General features: G+C 37.4%; 1 protein-coding gene across 2 annotated transcripts in view; it reads left to right on the plus strand.

Annotated features, from left to right (window-relative positions):
* Positions 1 to 20,517, plus strand: part of LOC105223870 (transcription factor hamlet) — an 87,694-nt gene that overhangs the window by 53,386 nt on the left and 13,791 nt on the right. For both annotated transcript variants that reach the window (XM_049462342.1, XM_049462350.1), the window contains exons 3-5: positions 3,109 to 3,237; positions 3,325 to 3,496; positions 18,821 to 18,977. In XM_049462342.1, the coding sequence (XP_049318299.1) occupies positions 3,109 to 3,237; positions 3,325 to 3,496; positions 18,821 to 18,977 (458 nt within the window). The remainder of the gene's footprint in view (positions 1 to 3,108; positions 3,238 to 3,324; positions 3,497 to 18,820; positions 18,978 to 20,517) is intronic.

Below are 20,517 nucleotides of genomic sequence, written 5' to 3' on the forward strand. Positions count from 1 at the left end.
AACGAATTTTCTTTTATACCTTCGATCGACTGAAAATGGGTTCAACGGAGCGGCAATTTCAGTTTTAGGGACAAGAAAAATTGGCTCGGAGAAAAATCTGGTGAATACGGTGGTTGATCGATAATATTCATTGCATTTTTGGCTTTAAATTCGGTCACAATCGCAGCTCTATGCGGTGGTGCATTATCATTCTGTAAAATCCCAGAATGTTCTTCCACAATTCAGGCCGTTTTCGACGGATGTTCTTACGCAAATATCGCAATACGTCCAAATAAACCTCCTTACTGACCGTTTGTCCCTCCGGAACAAATTCAACATGTTTTAAAACCATGAATATCGAAAAAATACTGAGCATCACTTTGATTTATGAGCAGTTTTGGTGTGGTATTTTTGATTTCCTCTCCTTTTTTCTCCATTCCGACAATTGTTGACTTGTTTGCATGTCAAACTCATAAACCCATGTCTCATCGGCAGTTATAATGCTCTCCATGAATGTGGGATCGGAATTCGCACGATCAAGCATGTCCAAAGAGACCTGTTTACGGTACTCTTTTTGAAAAAAATTCAGCTTTATCGGGACGAGTCGAGCAAGAACGCGTTTCACAATAAAATATTCACCAAAATCATTCCAACGCGAGAGATGTCGAGCTCTCTTACCATCTCTCTAATACTTGCCTTTTAAATCACCCATGTTTATTAGGTATTTAAGTCAAATGGATATCTCGGCCCCTATATCGACTGTATATCTACAGTTGGTTGTCCGTTATAAATCTATGGGTCCAGCATTCTGCTATCAGATTCTGGTGCTCTTATTACTCCACTCTGTCTCTGATAATAATCTTTTAGGCGCTGTTCTCTACCTGGATGTCAATGAGTGGCATACTGGCTAATACTTCAGCAGCAGCATATTTTTGCTTTGCAGAAAGTCGATGCGCTGTGTTTTTTTTATTTTGCATAGGATTTGTTGTCCAGCGTTTGGACCTACATATATTGAAGCCACGTACAATATTACTGAGCTCACTACTTTTACGATTAGAAGACGCTGGCTGGACTTTTCCTGGCACATAAGCCATGTAAGTGCTGCTGGAATTGTAGTTTTGAGTCTAATATTACGCCCATAGACTGCAATTGTGGCTGTGAAGTCACCTAGCATTTACCTATGGTGAGAAATATACGTTCCGTCACCTGACTGGTGCTTAAGAATAAAACTTTTCGGTTGAAATTATTTGATATAAAACTTTTTTGTCCACTTAAATTTTTGAATATTTTTTCACAAAGGACATCACCTCCATAATTTTTACATTTGTTTTCACCAGCCCACCCTTGCTTAAGTGATTAACCATGTACTATATAGTACGTTTTCTCTGGATGCCCAACCACTTCAGTTGATAATTTTTTATATACAAAATGCTTTAGACTAAGGAAATCGCGAACCAGTAACGCCTTGTTAGTGTTCGGTTTCTTAAAAATTTCCACTTGGAATTTTCGTAATAGTAGTTCTACGAGGTGTGTTCAAAAAGTATCGCGAATTTTGTGTTTTTTCAAAAATTATTTATTTATTCGTGAATATCTATATTGTCCCCTTCAAAATAATTCCCATGAGATATTATACACTTGTGCCAATGGTTTTTCCAATCTTCGAAGCACTTCAAAAAATCATTTTTTTATCTTCTTCAGCTCCTCCTTTGATACCGTCTTTATCTCGTCAAGAGATAGTTCAGTTTAGTGAACAAGAAAAAGTCACAGGGGGCCAGATCTAGGGAATACGGTGGCTGCGGCATCATTAGTGTGTTGTTTTTGGCTAAAAAGTCGCGCACAAGCAACGAAGTGTGTGAGCAGGAGCGTTATCGTGGTGCAAAAGCCAATTTTTGTTCTTCCACAAATCCGGGCGTTTCTGGCGGATTGTTTCGGGCAAATTGCGCATAACTTGCAGGTAATATTCCTTATTGACCGTTCTTCCCTGTGGCAAGAACTCATGATGCACCACGCCCCTGCAATCGAAGAAAACTGTCAGTTACGATTCGCGATACTTTTTGAACACACCTCGTACAAAATCTACTCAAAAGTTTCAGTTAAAGTTGTCAATTGAGCCTTAAAAACTCATAGAAACTTTAAAGGCATCACTGTGGTAGCATTTTTGGGTAACTAATCAGTTTTTTAACCCATAGGTAGCAGGCAGTGTATGATTGCAAAGTTCTCATAACCATTTTTGAATGAATGTTGATGGACACATGCATGTGTTATATTTGCTTAGGCCTTTAAATTAAGCAATCAATTACCCACCACTGTGCTACTTTACTTACCACATTTGTTGTTACGTGCATACACATACAAACTTTACGTGGTATAACACTTTCATTGCTAGCTACGGCACGGCAGATGGCGCTCGCAATTGCTCTAGATTTGTTTAGCCAATATGCGTATGTACATACAGTGAAGCATGGTGGGTTAAATTTTTTGCTTGGAAAAAATATATAATGAAGTTGAATAGAAATAAAAAATATTAAAACTAAAATAAAATAAAATAAAATAAAATAAAATAAAATAAAATAAAATAAAATAAAATAAAATAAAATAGAATAAAATAAAATAAAATAAAATAAAATAAAATAAAATAAAATAAAATAAAATAAAATAAAATAAAATAAAATAAAATAAAATAAAATAAAATAAAATAAAATAAAATGAAATAAAATAAAATAAAATAAAATAAAATAAAATTAAATTAAAAATTAAGTGCAATGAAAATAAGTTAAATGAAAAAGAAAGAGAAAACGTTAACTTCGGTGGGCAGCTGTATGCTACAGTGTTGCGATCTGAATTTTTTTCGTGGAAATTCCTCCATTGATTTAGACAATAATTTTTGTCCAATTTCATCAAGAAGTCTTATCACATAAAACCGATTAAATACAAGGATTTCATTATCAAGGAACAGTTTGTAGCAACCTTCAAATTCCAAAGTAATCCATATATCTGCGTTATAGGCCTACATTATCGTTTATATTTTTCTTGAGCCTTTATATTTCCATGCTTAGCTACAATAATATTTACTTACATACCTTTATAAACTCAAATATACTTAAAATTAAACGTGTCTTTTTGCAACAGGTCATTGCAGGTCCACATTTCCGCGGCTGGTTGGAACCGTCACATGATGTTGCGACGTGGCTGCGTAAAATACGCGCTGTCGACAATGATGGAGAGGCTAATCTGAAGAACTTCCTGGTGGCAGGATATGTGAGTGGAATGCATTTTCTAACAACAAAAAAAAAAAAACAAATACATATTTAACTTACTTTCAAATAACACGTTGATTTTTCACAGCTTTGGTATGAAACAAATCGTGATATAAACGCCGGCGAGGAAATCACCATCGATGGACGGCCGCGCACACCCATACACCTAAACGATGGCTTCGCCAATGGCGCCGATGCGGGCACGTTAAACGCGACGAGTGGCTCGCTGCAAGGCGATGATAAGAGCGAACGTGATAATGGTGAGTAATGAACGCCTCTATTGATAAACTAATCACACCGAGAGGAGACACACCACAAATACATACTGTTTGGGAAGAATAGAATACACTGATGTGTTGCCGCGAATAGTTAGGGTCATGTCTGGCAACTAAATTCCTTACTTTTTAACGCATTTCTACATTTATCTGCCATTTATTTGACTTCGATGCTGCTGTCAAGCTTATCGCGATGCTGCAGCGGCTGATCCGCTGGAACGGGAAAATGAGCAGCTGTGCAACCACAACGGAGGCCAATTGAAAAATGATGCATACTTTGTATGTGTTGTTGTTGTTGGCGGTGGTGTGCAAGGGCAATGTTTGTGCTTAGCAAATATGATTGGCGATTAGTGAGCGCAAACATGGAATTGATAACGCGCGCTGCGGCAATACGCGTGACTTGCCACATGGCACGCGTGTTGCTGTTGTTGCTTACAACGGCGAACATGTGGGCATAAGCACATATGTTGTGTATATGAATATATACTGGATGCTGCAATTACTTGCAACATTATTCACACTTTGCGCAATCACACAATTGCGCATGTCCTGTGGCAGGAGCTGCCAGCTTTAGAGGCTTGATCCTCGCAGACGTTTGATTGCCGCATTACAAGGCAGAGTTGACAACCCGGCTTGCGAGGGCGCTAGTGGAAGGGTTTGTCAAATGTTTGACACTGCCACTGCCACATCAGTGGCTGCGATAAGCATCATTTATACAGTTGTACATGCTTCAGTAGCAACAACATAATACAATTTTAAAGCCAAGAACAATAAATGCAATATTAATAACAATGTGAGAATAATTATGAGACATGGCGTTGATTGTTTGCGGGGATTTCAATTTAAATTTACACTTTCTGGCTCACACCATTTACACCCTTCACCAAGCGCTGCACATGCGCACAATACGAGTTATATTGCTGGCGCGCATTATGAGGCGACCGCATATGTTTTCGTTTGTTATTAAAATGCTTGATAATTCCATTAAGGCATTGCAGCAAGAAAAAAGCAACAACAACAATATCAATATCAAGTTAAACAACCACCATTGATGCCACATTGCAGCATCAGCGCAATCAGTTTGGCTGCCGCGCACTTTCAGGCGCACAGGCCAGTCGGACTGGCTTCTGTGGCGATCAGCCGTGCAGAGGAGTGTTGACAGCGCCTGACACAGTTACATACGTAAGTTTGTTGTAGCGCGTGACTGTAATTGGCGGCCAGGCGTCGACAATGTCGCCTCATCAAGGCAAATACGCTCAAAATATGGCATACGCTCAATTTAATCGTGATCCGTGTATTTGGCGCATTCATAACTTATATTTGCATTTGAGATTCATCGCTGATAAGTATTTTTGTGTGATATGCATATCGAAAAAATACCCTTCTGCTAAAATAAGCTGCTCACTTGAAACTATTATATGTACAATGACATATGATCGACAAAAATCAAAAATTGACAAAAATCCAAAACTTATGAGAAAATGGCGTCATAATTAAAAAAAAATTAAATTAAAAATTAAAAATAAAATTTTGATCATTTTTGGTTTGACGAAATTCGATTTTTGATCAGACAAATACTTAAACTTAAACTTATACTTATACTTATACTTATACTTATACTTATACTTATACTTATACTTATACTTATACTTATACTTATACTTATACTTATACTTATACTTATACTTATACTTATACTTATACTTATACTTATACTTATACTTATACTTATACTTATACTTATACTTATACTTATACTTATACTTATACTTATACTTATACTTATACTTATACTTATACTTATACTTATACTTATACTTATACTTATACTTATACTTATACTTATACTTATACTTATACTTATACTTATACTTATACTTATACTTATACTTATACTTATACTTATACTTATACTTATACTTATACTTATACTTATACTTATACTTATAAGTAGTAAATAATTTTTGGACAACTATATACCCGGTTAAGCAATATTAGATTAGGTAAATAGGTTGATTTCTCGTGAGGCCACGAATACTTTTATTTGAACAGCTAGAGTCGTATGTTAATACCCAGAGCATCTAGGTATAAATCGAAAAGACCTTTGCATATGAACATAGCGCCTAGAGCCAGTCATAAATTTGTTAAGACCGCTAATGTCTACTCCAGACAATTTGTCGGGTTCGTTGCAAGTATGAGAACCGAGTTGCTGCAACCTTAGTCTGGTGAAAGCTAGACAAAGGAGGAGTAAGTGTCTTGATGTTTCAAACTCATCTTCCTCCCTCAAACTTTGACAACTTCCTCCAAAATCTTTAGCCTCACCGTATAAGTGCCAATAAGACAGTGTTCAGTTGCGGCTATGTGAACCTAGCTAAGAGCTATTAGTTCCAGGGATCTTTTATGTTTCATTCTAGGCCAGAATGCTTTCGCAATCTTACAAGTACTGGTTAAAAAGTTAATCTACTCCCCGTTAAGGTTCTGAGGTTCAGTTAAGTTATCATGGAGGTCATCCAACGGTAGGCCCAGGAAACGTGTTGTTTCGACAAGGCCGAACTATAGGAAAAGGGGTGTCAAATGTGTAGGGTTAGCTAGGTATCCAAAGAGGTGGTTCGAGTCATGCGGGGACTCGTTGCATGCTCGACATATATTTGGTATTTCAGCGCCGATTTAGAATACTATAAGTATGAGTTTATCCTGACACAGTATCCAGAACGAAGCTGCGCAAGGTCACTTTCGATTCGCGCGACAATTCGAGCTTTTCGCCTGCAATATGTGGTGGTTTGACTACAAGTACGCCATTCACTGAAAGGGAGTCGGTGAAGACGTATTGTCTTATGTCGGTTCTGCTTCAAGCAGATGACTGCAGGGATGATTTCTATGAAAACACCTTAGTAGAAACTGTTTGGAGAGGAGTTCATTATGCTGCTCAACTGGGACCATACAGGTCTCACTGTGGCTTAAGGATTTTGTTGCGGCTCTCTACTTTGACAATGCAAGTTCGGGTTCCTGACCAGCGCTTGCTGAACTCGCGCGAGCCGCATCGATGCAACGTCCGCATGCAAGAAGATAAGGAAACACCTGCTCGTTCGCAACCTGATGGGATTTGTGTAAGGATGTTCTTTCTTGTAAGCTCTTCGGCTTTACAGTTTCCAAAGATTCCGCTGTGGCCAGGCATCCAATCAAATTTTGTGTGGTTTATAGCCAAAATATGCAGAAAAGATTTGATAGCGATCGACTCATTTGTCACGAAGTTAAATGCTGTTTCAAGAAAAATTTTAGTCGTTAAACTAATGAAACTCAATGTAGTGAGCGGCTTCACTTTAAAAACCTGTATCTTGTGCGATATTCTTTCATTTCTCATATTATATGGATCTCTTAAGCTTATCGCTCTATGAAGCAAAGCCAGCTTCAACTAGTGATACAAATTTCTACAACTTGTTCATAATTTTCGCAATAATTTTCTTCCTAAAATAAACTCAAAACTAAGGAAAAAGAACTTTCTGACTAATTTTCTTAAAGCCAGCTCTTGTGCTGTTGCGAGATCCTTTTGGCGCAGAGTAGAACGTAGGAAATATACAAACTACTTATAGTACTTGCCCTTAGCAAAGTTCATCTTACCGGAATCGTCACTGAACAATTAGCATTCAAGCAGTAAGGCAAAAGATCCTTACGGACTGAACTTGTCAAAGTTGTATGAAAAAGTGTAATTTGGACAAATCCAGATACTTGCTCTTCCCTTGTCTAGGCTTTGAAAGACTGCAGTTGAAACATTTCGGTAGTCTTATTTTTGGCGAACCAGCAGCTCAAGCAGAAATTGACATTACCCGTCAAAGTTTTTGATACACTTGAAGCGCTTTGCCGATTTGTAATAGCAGTTTTAGGTATCACAACGGGCTGGCGTTCTAAGCTATTCAAGTGAGTTTTCTTTTCGGATCGAGCAACTATCTAATCGAACCTAACTTTCATAAATATTGTGATGAAAGGTGCAAAAGAAGTGTCCATCATAACAATAATTCATATTAAATAGTATGTTAGACGTGTGTGCGGGTCCCGGAAAAGACAAAATCTAGATCGAGTTTACTGCCTTGTCAATATCCAAAATTTTGAATTTCCTTGCAGACACGACTTTGTTTATGTATATATAAATATAATAGGCACAATTTCGTAGTGCTTGAAATATTGCATATTTCGCCTTGGTGAACCCACTGTGCGCTGGCAACAAAACCATCATGAATAGTCAGTTCAGTAGCTGTTGGCTATCATCACTAGGCAGTGGCATTATTCGACAGCTTAACTTCGGTGATTACACGAGCCTATTCACACATGCAACATATCGTATACATATTATTACATATGCACAAAGCGGCCTTAAGCAGACGCAGGATATGTTTGCTCATTTTATATTTTCAGTATTTTATTAGTTTTTGTACAACAATTTGACTTAACTGCGATTGTTGTTGCTTCACATGGTTATTAAATGTACACATTGAGGCAGCGCTGACTTGTCGTGTGGCCGTTTGACAGTCGCGGCACAATCGCCAATCAGCGCGGCAATCGCGGTGCCAACGCGGTGGTGGTGGTGGCTGCGTTGCGGTGGCGCATGCGTGACGCGGTTAATTACAAATATGTGGGATTTATGCAGCCAAATTGAACGCGCCACAATCAAAGCCACTGCCTGCAAGTATGCATGTGTGCGTGTGTGCGTTTGTGCCGTGTAACGCGTGTGATTGCGATTGTGATCTGTTGATTTGGCCGCTGATCGCTCGTTGGGCGACGCTTGTGCGTTAGTTCGCGCGCTTATCCTGACGGCGTGATAGGCGCTTGTAAGCGACCGTTTGACACGCAACACCCAACAGCTCAGGATTAATTTCAATAAAATTGCGCACATTTATATTGTGCATTTCGCTGCTTCATTTCTATGTAAATTAATAATTCATGCAACCACTGGCATACATACACACTTAATAACGGTATGGTATATCACCTTGGCGGCAAGGTTCTACTTTCGTAACCGTTTTCGCGCGAGAATTTCCCAACATTCACGAGCGCACCTGCCCGACAGCGGTGACTTACTGCCCGCTGCCTCGCCGTCAAATATTCTACAACGGACTTTACTAACTTTCCGGTGTTTCACGTGAAAATTCTTAACGTATTTTAACACACTTTTAAGTATGTGTGTGTATGTATGTGTCTACTTATTACTTCGTTTCGTGCTCTGTAATGACATTCAGCGATTCTTCGTTCGTGTTCCGGTGCACTGCGCACGCACAGCACACCCCTGCTTGCAAGGACTTCGCGCCAGAAGGACATCTGGTTAGAACCCTTGAGACTCGCTTGGTTGTTGGCTCGCGGTAGCGGTCTTGTTAATGTGCGTTTTCCAGAGTTAATTTGATTCACAAATTTTTAATTTATTTGAAGAAAATTCGTTAGCGATATCATGTGGTTTACCATTACATGTGGTTGGTCGGCATTTCCGCATTCGAAGAAACAGTTTTGTCCAAGGCCAGCTTACAAGTTGTGAACGTAGCTAAGCATGAAGCGGTCCTACCATCTTAATTTAATCTTAGATTTGTTTCATTTTCTACCATCATTTGCACTTTCCTATAGTTTTAACATAAAAATGTGTCAGATATGCTAACGGGTGATCTCTTTCGAGGTTCCCTAATTTTTTAAAGAAAAAACGCAGAAATTTTAAATTTAATGGGGAATATTTATCATCATTCGAAAGAACATTCTTTCGCATTTATTTTTTAAAGATTTCTTTTTTTTAAAGTTGACCGCGTTTACATTTCAGATGGTTCTTTCGTTGAGTCTAATTTTCGATGACTCGTTCGAGCATTTCAACTGGTAACTGGCAAATGATATGCGTGATGTTTTGCTCCGAGAGCTAAATTGAAGTGGGATTGTCACTTCAGGTTGATCTTCGTCCCAAATGCAGCAATTTTGCTTGTTTACATACCCATTGAGCCAGAAATGGGCCTCATCGCTGAACAAAATTTGGCTCCAAAACGTCGGATCTTCTTGGAACTTTTCAAGAGCCCATAGAGCGAAGCGATGTCGCTTGGGAAGGTCGAGCGGCTTCAGTTCTTTTACAAGTTATATTCTGTATGCTTTCAATTTAAGATCTTTATGTAAAATGCAGCAAGTTTTTCCTTACGTCAGTTCGAGTTGATGCGAACGGCGCCGAATCCTTCCTTCGTGTACATTCTCAGCTGCGGCTGATAATTTTATTGACATTTGGCTGTTTGCTTTAATAAAGTTTAGGTATCAACTTAAGGCATAGTATTTTCAAAATTTCCTTTAATAATTTTTTAACAAGTTGGATCTAGATATGATTGGTGTATCACACCAAGCCACAGCAAAATCGTTAAAGATTATACAGCTTATGAACTTGCATAAGAAGGTACCTAAGTCACGTAATTAGTAGAATAAACACAAGTTGATGTTCCGTTGCTTTCTTGTGTTTTTTTTTCCTTTTTTCTGGAAAGCTTAGCTGTGCTTGGCGGGCCTTGATCAACTAAAAGTCCCTGCGCAGTCGCGAAATTCTTACGGGCGGAAGGAATGAGTATCCTGGCTTTATAAAGGACTGTGCTTACCAGTCAAGGTGCGACACTAGCCATAGCCTATGCTAACCAAGCCAAGACTTTCAAATACCAATATAGTATATTTAAAGTCTTAAAAGCAATTCAGTGCAGCTCACAATTTGACATAAGGGTACATTAGACTCGTCAGATAGACTGCAGTCAAGATTCTGTCCCTGCATTTCTAGCTTTTGTAAACCGTTCATTCCATGAATTGCCGTTGTGGTTTAGAGTTAAAAAACATCACATAAATAATTAAGAGGAATGTTCCCGAGTTTAACAGTATTCTTGAACCCACTAATATTTCTTTTATTGCTCAGTTCGTTCAATTATTGGAAACTCGCTTAATAGATTAGACCAATCTGGAGATCTAAAAAGTGCATATACAAGTACTTGTAAATTTTTTCTGAGATTAGAGATTTACTTTATTCATACTTTATCAAATATGTATATTGGACTATAAATTTTTTGATACAAAATGGGGATTACTGGGTCAACATGCTCTTTGCAGACGAATGGGATTCTTGAAACTCGTGCTATTGAAACAAAATTAAAAACGGGACCTAAGTCTACATGTGACGTTTATTAAATCAGATTGGACAGGAAATTTTTAATTTTTATACCCTGAATAAAATAGAATAACTTTGCCACGAAGTTTGTAACTACACGTTGGAGACCCTATAAAGTATATATACAAATGATCAGTATGACGAGGTGGATCGATCGATTCGTCTGAAAAGCTCTCTGCTTTTCTGATATTAATCTGAAGTTTTACACACGTCCTTTCCTCTTCTAGAAGCAGCTTATTTGTCAGAACCGTCGATATCGAATCACTATATCATATAGTTGCCATACAAGCAGTCCGATTAAGGAATTTGTAATAGTCCAGTCCTTATAGTAAGTTCACCTCGTAATTCGATAAACCCATTTATAGTCTGTAAATACCTACCATATATATGTAGGTTTTGAGACAACTTTAGGGTGTCAATATATAAGTATTCACAGACATATAAATGGGTATATCGAATTCCGAGATTCTTACCTAATTTAAGCTTAAATCACTGGACTATAAGGAATTTTTTGTATTTGTTAAGCGTATTGTAGTTCGGTGCAACCGATTGAATCGAAAAGAAGTCGGAATTAGTTGGTATTCCGCAATTACATATTTGTGAACTGATTTAATTACTTTAATGAAATTAAATTAAGTTTTTTTAACCGATTAAAATTTAAGAAATTAAATTAATTAATATTTTATAAATAGTAATGAGGGGAACCCAATCAATCGATTAACTCGATTGTGAGGAGATATATACATATATATTTCATATTCAGCATTTTTTATCGATGAGGTGATTCAATTAAGTGGAAAAATTCCATATTTAAAATAAACTAGATCACCTACAAATCGAAACACGGAACTGCCTATTGGAATTGCCAACAAAAGCTTACTCAACGCTTGTCACTGCGGCCAGCTGCTTTGCATAAATGCGGTTGGGAATCACATTTCACGAGAAAAGTCAGTACGCCGATGAAAACAGCGCACACTTTAGTTCCGCTCATCCTTCTAATGACGGCAGAGAAAGAATTCACCGGAATACATCCGTTAGCTAACAAAGCGGAAAATTAATCGCATTGTTCGTAATTTTGCACAATGTCATTTCACTAAGAAATTTCGCAAAAAAATAAAGCATTACTTGCATTAAAATTCAATTAGCGCGTCATAGCTGAGCGTTGGCCTCAATTTGCGCTGACTAAGTTGAGCGATTGCATATCCGCTTCGGCTTCGCGTTACGCCTTCGCATACAAAGTCATACATCGATGTAGTTAACCCTTTAACGCATGCGGATGCGCTCACACATACTTACATACACAAACAACATTGAGTAGGCGCCCAGCTATTGAAGCGTAGAATCAATCATTTGCTGTCGCTTGCTGGCAACCGTTAACACAATTGACAACTGCAGCAGTTTAGGCAACATTGGCATTGAATTCGAAATTGATTTTTCGAGAATTTGAAATTGAGCAGCGCGCGCCAGCGCTTGTTGTTGCTGCAGTTGAAGACGAGATTGCAATGGGCACGTGAATGCCGTGTTGCTGGCTGTCAGACAATAGCTGCGGGCATGGGACGCTTCCCACCGCCGCGGACTGCCTGCTGTAATGACAACGAATTTGCGCGACAATTGCCCAACTGCACACAAACAACAATGCATGAGCGCAAAAACAAAATGCGCTGCGCTAATCAACGGTGCCGCGTAACTCTTTCGTCAAACTCTGTGGCTGTGAGGCGTACATGAGTGTGTGTGTGTTTGTGTGTTAATGCGCGCGCATGCGGTTCTCCGCGCCTGATTTGGACACTCAATTTCTAATCAATGTGCCATCAATCGTCACGCCGCCGATTGTCATCATTTATCACAGCACCTTGGCTTGATTGGCAGCGCCACATTGACTGCGGCACACGCGCCCAGCACGTACCAACCTCTAATTCAGTGTTGCAGCGCCGCTGTGTCCATTGTTAGTGCGTTGTTGTTATTTTGGTGTATGTGGCGGCGAACAATGCATCAATGATGATCTTAATTTGTGCGCTGATGCTGCGATTAGGCAACATTAACTTGACTTCAGACTCAAATGCTTACACACATACGCATCCGCATAGTTCCCAAAGGATTAAACGAGGGATGGCACTCGCTGTTTATCTGCTGTCACATATGGGAAATGAGTGATTGGGCCTGGGTATACCGAGCTGTTTGTGTATGAATGAAAAAAAGTGTGAACAAAAGTCACGTGATTAATTGTGCGACGAGATATAAATTTTAATTTATTTTTGTGATATTTGTGATAAGCTTTGCAGAAAAATGAAAGAGTTGTATGTCAATTAATAAAACTATTATTTTCATTGCAAAAATGTTTGAGTTAGTTGAAGTTAGTAAAAAGCGAATATCTCTTAAAATGTGATTAGTAAAGAAAACGGAATAAATGCTCAACAGACCATATTGTCAGGAAAATTCAAGTGAGTTAAGTATTCTTTTGCCACTCTTCTAGAGGCCAGTGTTTGGATTCTATCAGAAAATCTATCGACTATGGGGATATAAGGATGATCGGATAGTTTTAAGTATCAATTATTTTTAACACATGACGATCTTAGCTTGGGTCCTATCCTATAACTTTTGTCGTCTCAACAAATTAAGGTCTAATGAGAAGGCACAACACCGCTTCTTCTTCCAAGAACGGCGCGTTACGAAGAGCGTAAGAAGTTTAAATTTACTCTCCGTAGTAAGGCGGAGTGGAGTGATTTCGCGCTCGACTTACAACTTAGGGGCAGCAATATCCAGTGATACACTGACGGTTCGAAAACATCGGAAGGCATTGGAACAGGCATTGCGGAACCGCATCAATATCAATGGAATGTTTCCCGAGCATATTTCAAGCAGAAGTCTCTGCCATAAGCCAGTGTGCAGAAATTAATCTCCAACGCAACTATTGCAACCAGCGTATAGCTATACTCAGCGGTAGCCAAAAGGCACTAAAACCGATCTCAGCTTACGAAGTCAAATCGTTATTACTGGACAAGTGTATAAGAAGTCCGAACTGCCCATTAGTTTCCAGCCGTGTACACCTGGTCTGGGTGCCGGGGCCTAAAGGGGTAGCCGGCAATGAGAGCCGATGAAGTAGTCTGTTCTGCAGCGGATTGCGGTGGGATCCTACACCATTAAAGAGTTGCTGCGCACGGAGGAGAAAGTGGGGAGAGTACAGCGCTGGCAACAGGCAACAAAAATGCGCCGCCCAAATTACTATTAGGAGGTTACAACTTAGCAAGGTTTAGAGGTATGATCCACCTCCGCTGAGATACATTCCGTCTGCCTGTCGCACTCTATACTTGGCATTGAAGGCACAAGAAATACTTTCAACTTCCGTCCAACACGGGCATAGTCTCTTGAAAAAACTGCCGGTTTTGTGACATGGAACCGGAAATTCCAGAACAGCTGGCCATGAGATAATGCGCTCATCAAAAGTTTCCTTCAATAAATTAATTGTTTCGTTGGCAGTGTGGCATGTAGTCTTGTTGGAACAAAAGGTCGTCCGCTTGAACATCCTCCAATTTAGCATGAAAAGGTTCTTAATAATGGCTCGGTAGTCTTTATATTAACTGTAATATTATGGTCGGCTTCATTTTTGTAAAAACACGGAGCAAGATCGATTTTTTGAAGATGAAAAGGCGTCTCAAGGAGGGTTTGTGGATTTTCACTACTCCAAATACGATACTTTTGTTTATCAACGTACTCATTCAAACAAAAGAGAGCTTTATCGCTGAACAAAATTTTATGAATAGACTTACTATCGCGTATTAAAAAGAAATGTTTGAATATTCCCATGCAGCCATATGGCACGACCAAGATAACTATCTTATAAATGCACGCAAAATTTGAATATTCCTTGTCAGTTATGAGAAGTTCCCACAGGCGACGCTTACTATTCTAATTGACTTTATCGCAATTTAATTTGTTTTTGTTTTTTCTTGAACAACTTGTGAACGAAAAAACATCTTATCATATCCTCATCATTATACCTTCCACTTCTCGGAGACTATTTAGTACTAGGCCAGTTTAATCGTGAGAACTCCGCATGCTTTGTGACTTATGGCTTATTTTCTTACGCAAATATTGCACCCCGTCCCTTAGACAATATGAACATCCCTTGCTGGACGGTCTCATGCTTGGTGCACCATGACCGAGTCATCATTTAGATCAATTGTAGCGCTTAAAACTTGACTTTTGACCCTTCTTGCGGTATTGTCAAAACGCGCTACGCTGCCGTAAACACAACCCCCAACAACTCAAAATCATACAAGTGTGTGTATGTGTGTGTCGGTAAGGCAACACCTGTGCTGAAGCGCTACCGCAAACGGCAAAGGTGCTATATGACTTTTCGGAACGCAATCCAGCGGAACAGTGGTGGTTGACTTGGCCCGGCTTGCCTTGGCCTGACGTCTTGCCCACGTAAGTGTTTCGACGTTTCGTGGCATGCAACAATCTGCAAGCGTACCCTCACACACACGCAGCGGAACTGGACAACCTGCTGCCTGAATTATGCATAATTGTGCTCAGCTGAGTTGAGCGTTGTTGAGTTGAGTTGTATCGGCTTAAACGGGTTGTTGAGTCAGCTTTCGAAGGGATGTTTCATGACAGCTCACCTGCAGGACTACACCTGTGTAGTTGTTGTGTATGCGGACCTGTGCAACCTGTGTTGTAGTCCTTCATATGTGACAAGCACTGCACAATGAAGTAGCCTGACAATCCCAACTTAACCGAGTCACCTTGGTTCGTACGTACCGCTTGTATTGACTTATCCAACTGACTTGGTGAACTAAGGTTTTGACCAACGCTTGTCTGGGGCATATGATTGAATTGAATGCATTTTAACAACACTTGCTGATCCTTTGATAGCCGTTAGGTCCCTTTGGGATCAAGTAGAGCAGTGCCCGCACTTCGACCTCTGCGCTCTGCTATTGTTGTTTTCGTGCACGCCACCAAATGAGTTCGTCCATAACAGCAACAACAATGGTTGTTTGTGTGTGTTCTGTATTCTATTTTATTTTTTACCGAGTGTTGCTGTTGTTTTTGGTACGGCGGTCAAGTGTCAGCACACTTGCCCACATATGAAGTGGAATTGAGTGTAAGCCAGGTAGTGTCGCGGCCGCAGGGGTTGTTTATTCGGGCCAATTATCTATTCACTTTTCTGACTTAAATGTACTACTAACTATTATTAATGCTGCTGTTGTTGTTGTCGTTGCGTTTATTGTGTGCCATATGAGTGCACACGATTCATCATTTACATATACTCATACACACACACACATGGCGCTGCTCGCATTCACTTTCGTCGCGGAGCGCGAGTCCTGTGTGAGTCCTTCCGGTCCGTCCGCGTTTTTTGGACTAAAGAGTCAATTGCGCAGCCTTAAATGGCACACTTGTTCCTCAAAGCGTCTAGTGAGCGGTTGTGTCCATCTCGAAAATCTTCAGCAAAAGTGTATAAAAAAGTTGAAAGTTCAATAATTTTGTGTTTCTATTTCTTTCTCGAACCTATAAGTTGGTTGAAACTGTGTGCCTTAGTTTGAAGTGAAATTTTTGCGGGTTTTGCTTTGTAAGTACTTTAGGCTGGTATTATATAAAGTGTCTACAATAATTGTTTGAAAAGTGAAAGGCCTTTGGATTGTTAGAAAAACGATATTAGTAATTTAAAAATTTCGGTATAAAATATTCTCGACAATTTTCATAAATGAAAAGATTATTTGTGAAATATCAATTTTTTGGAAAAAAACTTCATTTGCAGTCCTCAAAAATTTTGGTGTAACAAATTTGCGTTATGTTTGCTTGAAAAGTGGATTTTTCAATATTTAATATATTTTAAATTAATTTGTATTTTAATTTTAGAGGACGTAACAGAAGTTTTAAAATTTTTATAACAAATTTTCAAAAAAAAAAAAATTTTTTAAAATTTCCAAAAGAAAAATGTAAGAATATTTGCCGCAATTTTTTGTGCAAATTGATAAAAAAAAACCCAAAATATAAATTTTTCTATTTAATTTTAATTTTATTTTTTTTAATGCTAAAATGCATTTCGAAGCAAATTTATGTTTTTTACTTGAGCTTAAATCTTAATTTCAACACATTTGTCGCATTCTTCCCCATTTAAGAAAATAAGTTAAGAATTTTCAGATAAATTTGCTCCCATTTTTTAATTTTCACATATGTTTTAAATTAATTGAAATTTTTTGTCTCATTTCTCAAAAAATATTTAAAAAATATAAATATAAATATTATTTTAAATTTCTTAAAAAAATTGGACTCATAAAATTTATTTAAAATAAATATATAATATAATATGATTACTTTAAATTTTTAATTTTTTCGTTTCCTATTTTTTTTTAATTTTTTTTTTCAAAGTTCAAAATATAAATTTTTTCGGCTTAAAACATTTTGTACATCAGTGTGTGTTTTGAACTTTTTGAAAAAAAAAATAATAATAATAATTTAATTATTAAATAATAAAAATAATTTAAATATTCAAAAAAAAAATTATTAACAAATAATAAATATAAAACTAGCAGAAAATTTAAATTTTTTGAAAAAAAGTCCATAAAAATTTTTTCATAATTTTATAGTTATTTATATGATTTTATTGTTGTTAATGTCATAAGAAAAAAAATATTTCACTAAATATATTTTTCATTTATTAAATTTTATTTTAACATTCAAATTGTTTTTAACATTTTGTGTATTTAATTTTTTTAGTGTTTTGGAATGTTCCAAATTAAAAAAAATAATAATAATTTAAATATTAAAAAATAATTTAAAATAAATAACATAAATAAAAAAATTAATCAAAAAATTATTTTGAAGAAAAAATTAATTATGATTTATTTATTAAAATTTTATTCTCAAGTAAAATAATATTTTCTGATTTCTCTGTTGTTTGAATTTTTCCAAATTAAAAAAAAAAAACAAAGAAATAAATATTAAAAAGTAATTTTAAACAAATACAATATAAAAAAAAATTAAAAATCAATTCTTGAAAAAATTTATTTATTTATTTATATTACTTATTTTTTTTGTTTATTCAGCTTTTATTTTGTAGATCAAGCATATTTTCATTCTTAACTAATTTTGTGTATTTAGTTTCTTACTGTTTTGAAGCTTTAAAAAATAATATTAATTTAAATATTAAAAAATCAAGTAATACATTTAAAATAAAATAATATTAATTTAAATAATATATTAAAAAATAATAAATATTAAAAAATCAAGTAATACATTAAAAAAAATTTAAAAAATAAATGTTTAAATTTTGTCGCTTTGCTACTATAATATTACCTAAGTCTTCCATTTCGGCTTACAACTTTCAACTTCGTCCAAGCCGCACTAAATAATAGTAATATCAAGACAATACCATCAGCGGTACAGCCCATGGCTGCCACATTAGAATTAAAAGGCATCCTGTTACGCGAAACAAAAAGACAATAACAGTAAAAATAATAATGTTAACAATAACAACAGCTGTTGGTTCAGTGATTTTATCGGCGGTGTATTCATTAAAAGTGGCGCGGCCATTGCACCAGCTACGAGCCACCAGCTAGCTGCCGGACCAAACGCCAGAAGTGCTACAGTGGTCCAGTACTCCGAACTGCTCACCCACGTAACAGTGGCGTATGTTGTTGTTGTACGACACACAGCGTTCGATTTGCTGGCGAGTACAATAGCGGGCTACTACCGAATGTTGTTGTGGTTGGTAGCCAACAATTTGGTAGTTTTTTTCACGCCAGCTAGTCAGTAGGCGTCCGCCACGCTGGTCAATTGACCTTTGATGAGCCCAAAATTACAGCTGCAACTGGTAATTTCCTGCGGTTGTGGTGCCCGGTGGCGTTGCAGTAAGTACGTCGCTCATGCCACAAGGCAGTTGATGCTGTGGCGCTGTTTTGCGGCGTAGATGCCGCGGTGCAGCGCGGTTTGTTAACGTGGCTTTTGCTGCCACTGTGGCGCTCATAAATCATTTGCCGCATGCGCGGCGACCGCTACTGGACTCCAAGTCAGCCGCGCGCAAGCTTGTAATGAGCATTGTACTGCCGAAATATATGTCAATAATTTTATTGTTGTTGTATATTTTTTTTGTTTTTGTATGAATGTTACACTTTGGATCTATTAGCCTATTTACCGATTTCTTTTTTTATTTTCAGGATCTCTCTACAGTGGCGGCAACACCACAGGCGACGACGAGTACAACCGTGACCGTTCGTTTAGCGAGAAAGCGGATTGCCTTGATTTGACCGACGACGAAAACGGTTTCGACATACGTTGTGAAGTTTGTGATAAAACATTTCCGGAGCTAGACGAGTGAGTAATTCTTTTGACCACATTTTCAGAGTTTATTTTTTAGAAATATTATTTAATTTCGGACTAAAAGAGATCAAATCAGAATATTTCTTTGAAAATAGGGCTAGAAATATTTTTTGTAAACTTTTTTCACGATTCGATGTACGAGATATGACGAGAATGTTTTCGTCGTAAGACAAACTCAACTTGCATAAAGGCCTATATAAAATATTGGTTATTTTGTTGCCTTGAACCATAAACTATGCCTAATTTTGTGAAGCTATCTTGCCAAATAAAGAAGTTTTCCATGCAAGAACACAACATAGTGGTCCGATATCGACGGTCTCGACAAATAAGCAGTTTCTTGGGGAGAAAAAGCCGTCTACAAAATTTCAATTCGATGTCTCATATTTGGTGGACTAGTTAGAGTATATACAGACAGACGATTAAACGTGCATGCCTGAATCGACTTAGCTTATCACGCTGATCATGTCCATATTCTTTTTATAAAGTATCTGGGATTTCATTTTGGGTATTACCAGCGTCGAGGCATACTTAGTATAGCCAGTTCAAGGCATAATAATAAACCCTAGCTTAAGACAATAAAATTAATTAACGATAAAAAGAGCGAGTACACATACTTACCAGTAAGGGTACACGTATAGTTAGTTTGGCTTGTAGGCATGAAATATTTTTTGAAATAATCAGTTCTCAATTAATACACATTTACGGCACACTCGTCCAAAGGCTTCACACATCCTTAGGCTAGCAATTTTCTCTACTGAAATGTACTATGATTATCGCAATCAATTGGATTGTGTTGATAATTAAAATAACCCTTTGAATTTCTAAGTTCAATAAGCAATGGACATCAGATAAAAGCAGTCCGCAATTGTATTTATATTTAGCTTGTTAAGAAGGCACTGTTAATAATAGAGGACTATGGCAGCCAATCGATTGCTTAATCGAATTATCGCTGTTAATTACACCAGCCGTATGTGTCATCAGTGATAATGAGGCAGCAATTAAATGTGTCAATCTAACGGTAAACTTATGTATGAATACCAACAATACACTTTTAGGTATATATATTAGCAGCTATTTAGTTTGACCTTGACTAACCACTTCTGTTTCCTGCTATCTTCCTTTCTTCATGGTCGCTTGCTGTCTTATGAAGTTGCTTGTTCTTTTCATGCTTTAATTAAGCATATAAAAAGAGCTTAGTGGCGAACACACCCGCTTAAATCTCTTTGAATGAAGACAAATTTTTAAGGAATCGGTCCTTAAATTAGCCGAAGTATTTGAAAGCTGTTGTAGAAAATGCTGCCGTATATCAACTAGTAAAAGCGCATAAAGGTGTAATCCTCGCTCGTTTCAATCGAACCTCAGAGATTACAAATAACAAACAACAACATAATAATTAAGTGATGGGCCTTTTTACCTTGAACAGGCTATGTTAAGTTTGTAAACCCAAACGACAACGTCGTAGATCCTATAAATTACCGGGTTTCAGCCATTTTTAATACGATCTCAAGAATTGGGACTGTCTCAAAGAAGAACC

Source organism: Bactrocera dorsalis, chromosome 1, assembly GCF_023373825.1.
Source record: "Bactrocera dorsalis isolate Fly_Bdor chromosome 1, ASM2337382v1, whole genome shotgun sequence".
In the NCBI taxonomy this organism is placed as follows: domain Eukaryota; kingdom Metazoa; phylum Arthropoda; class Insecta; order Diptera; family Tephritidae; genus Bactrocera; species Bactrocera dorsalis.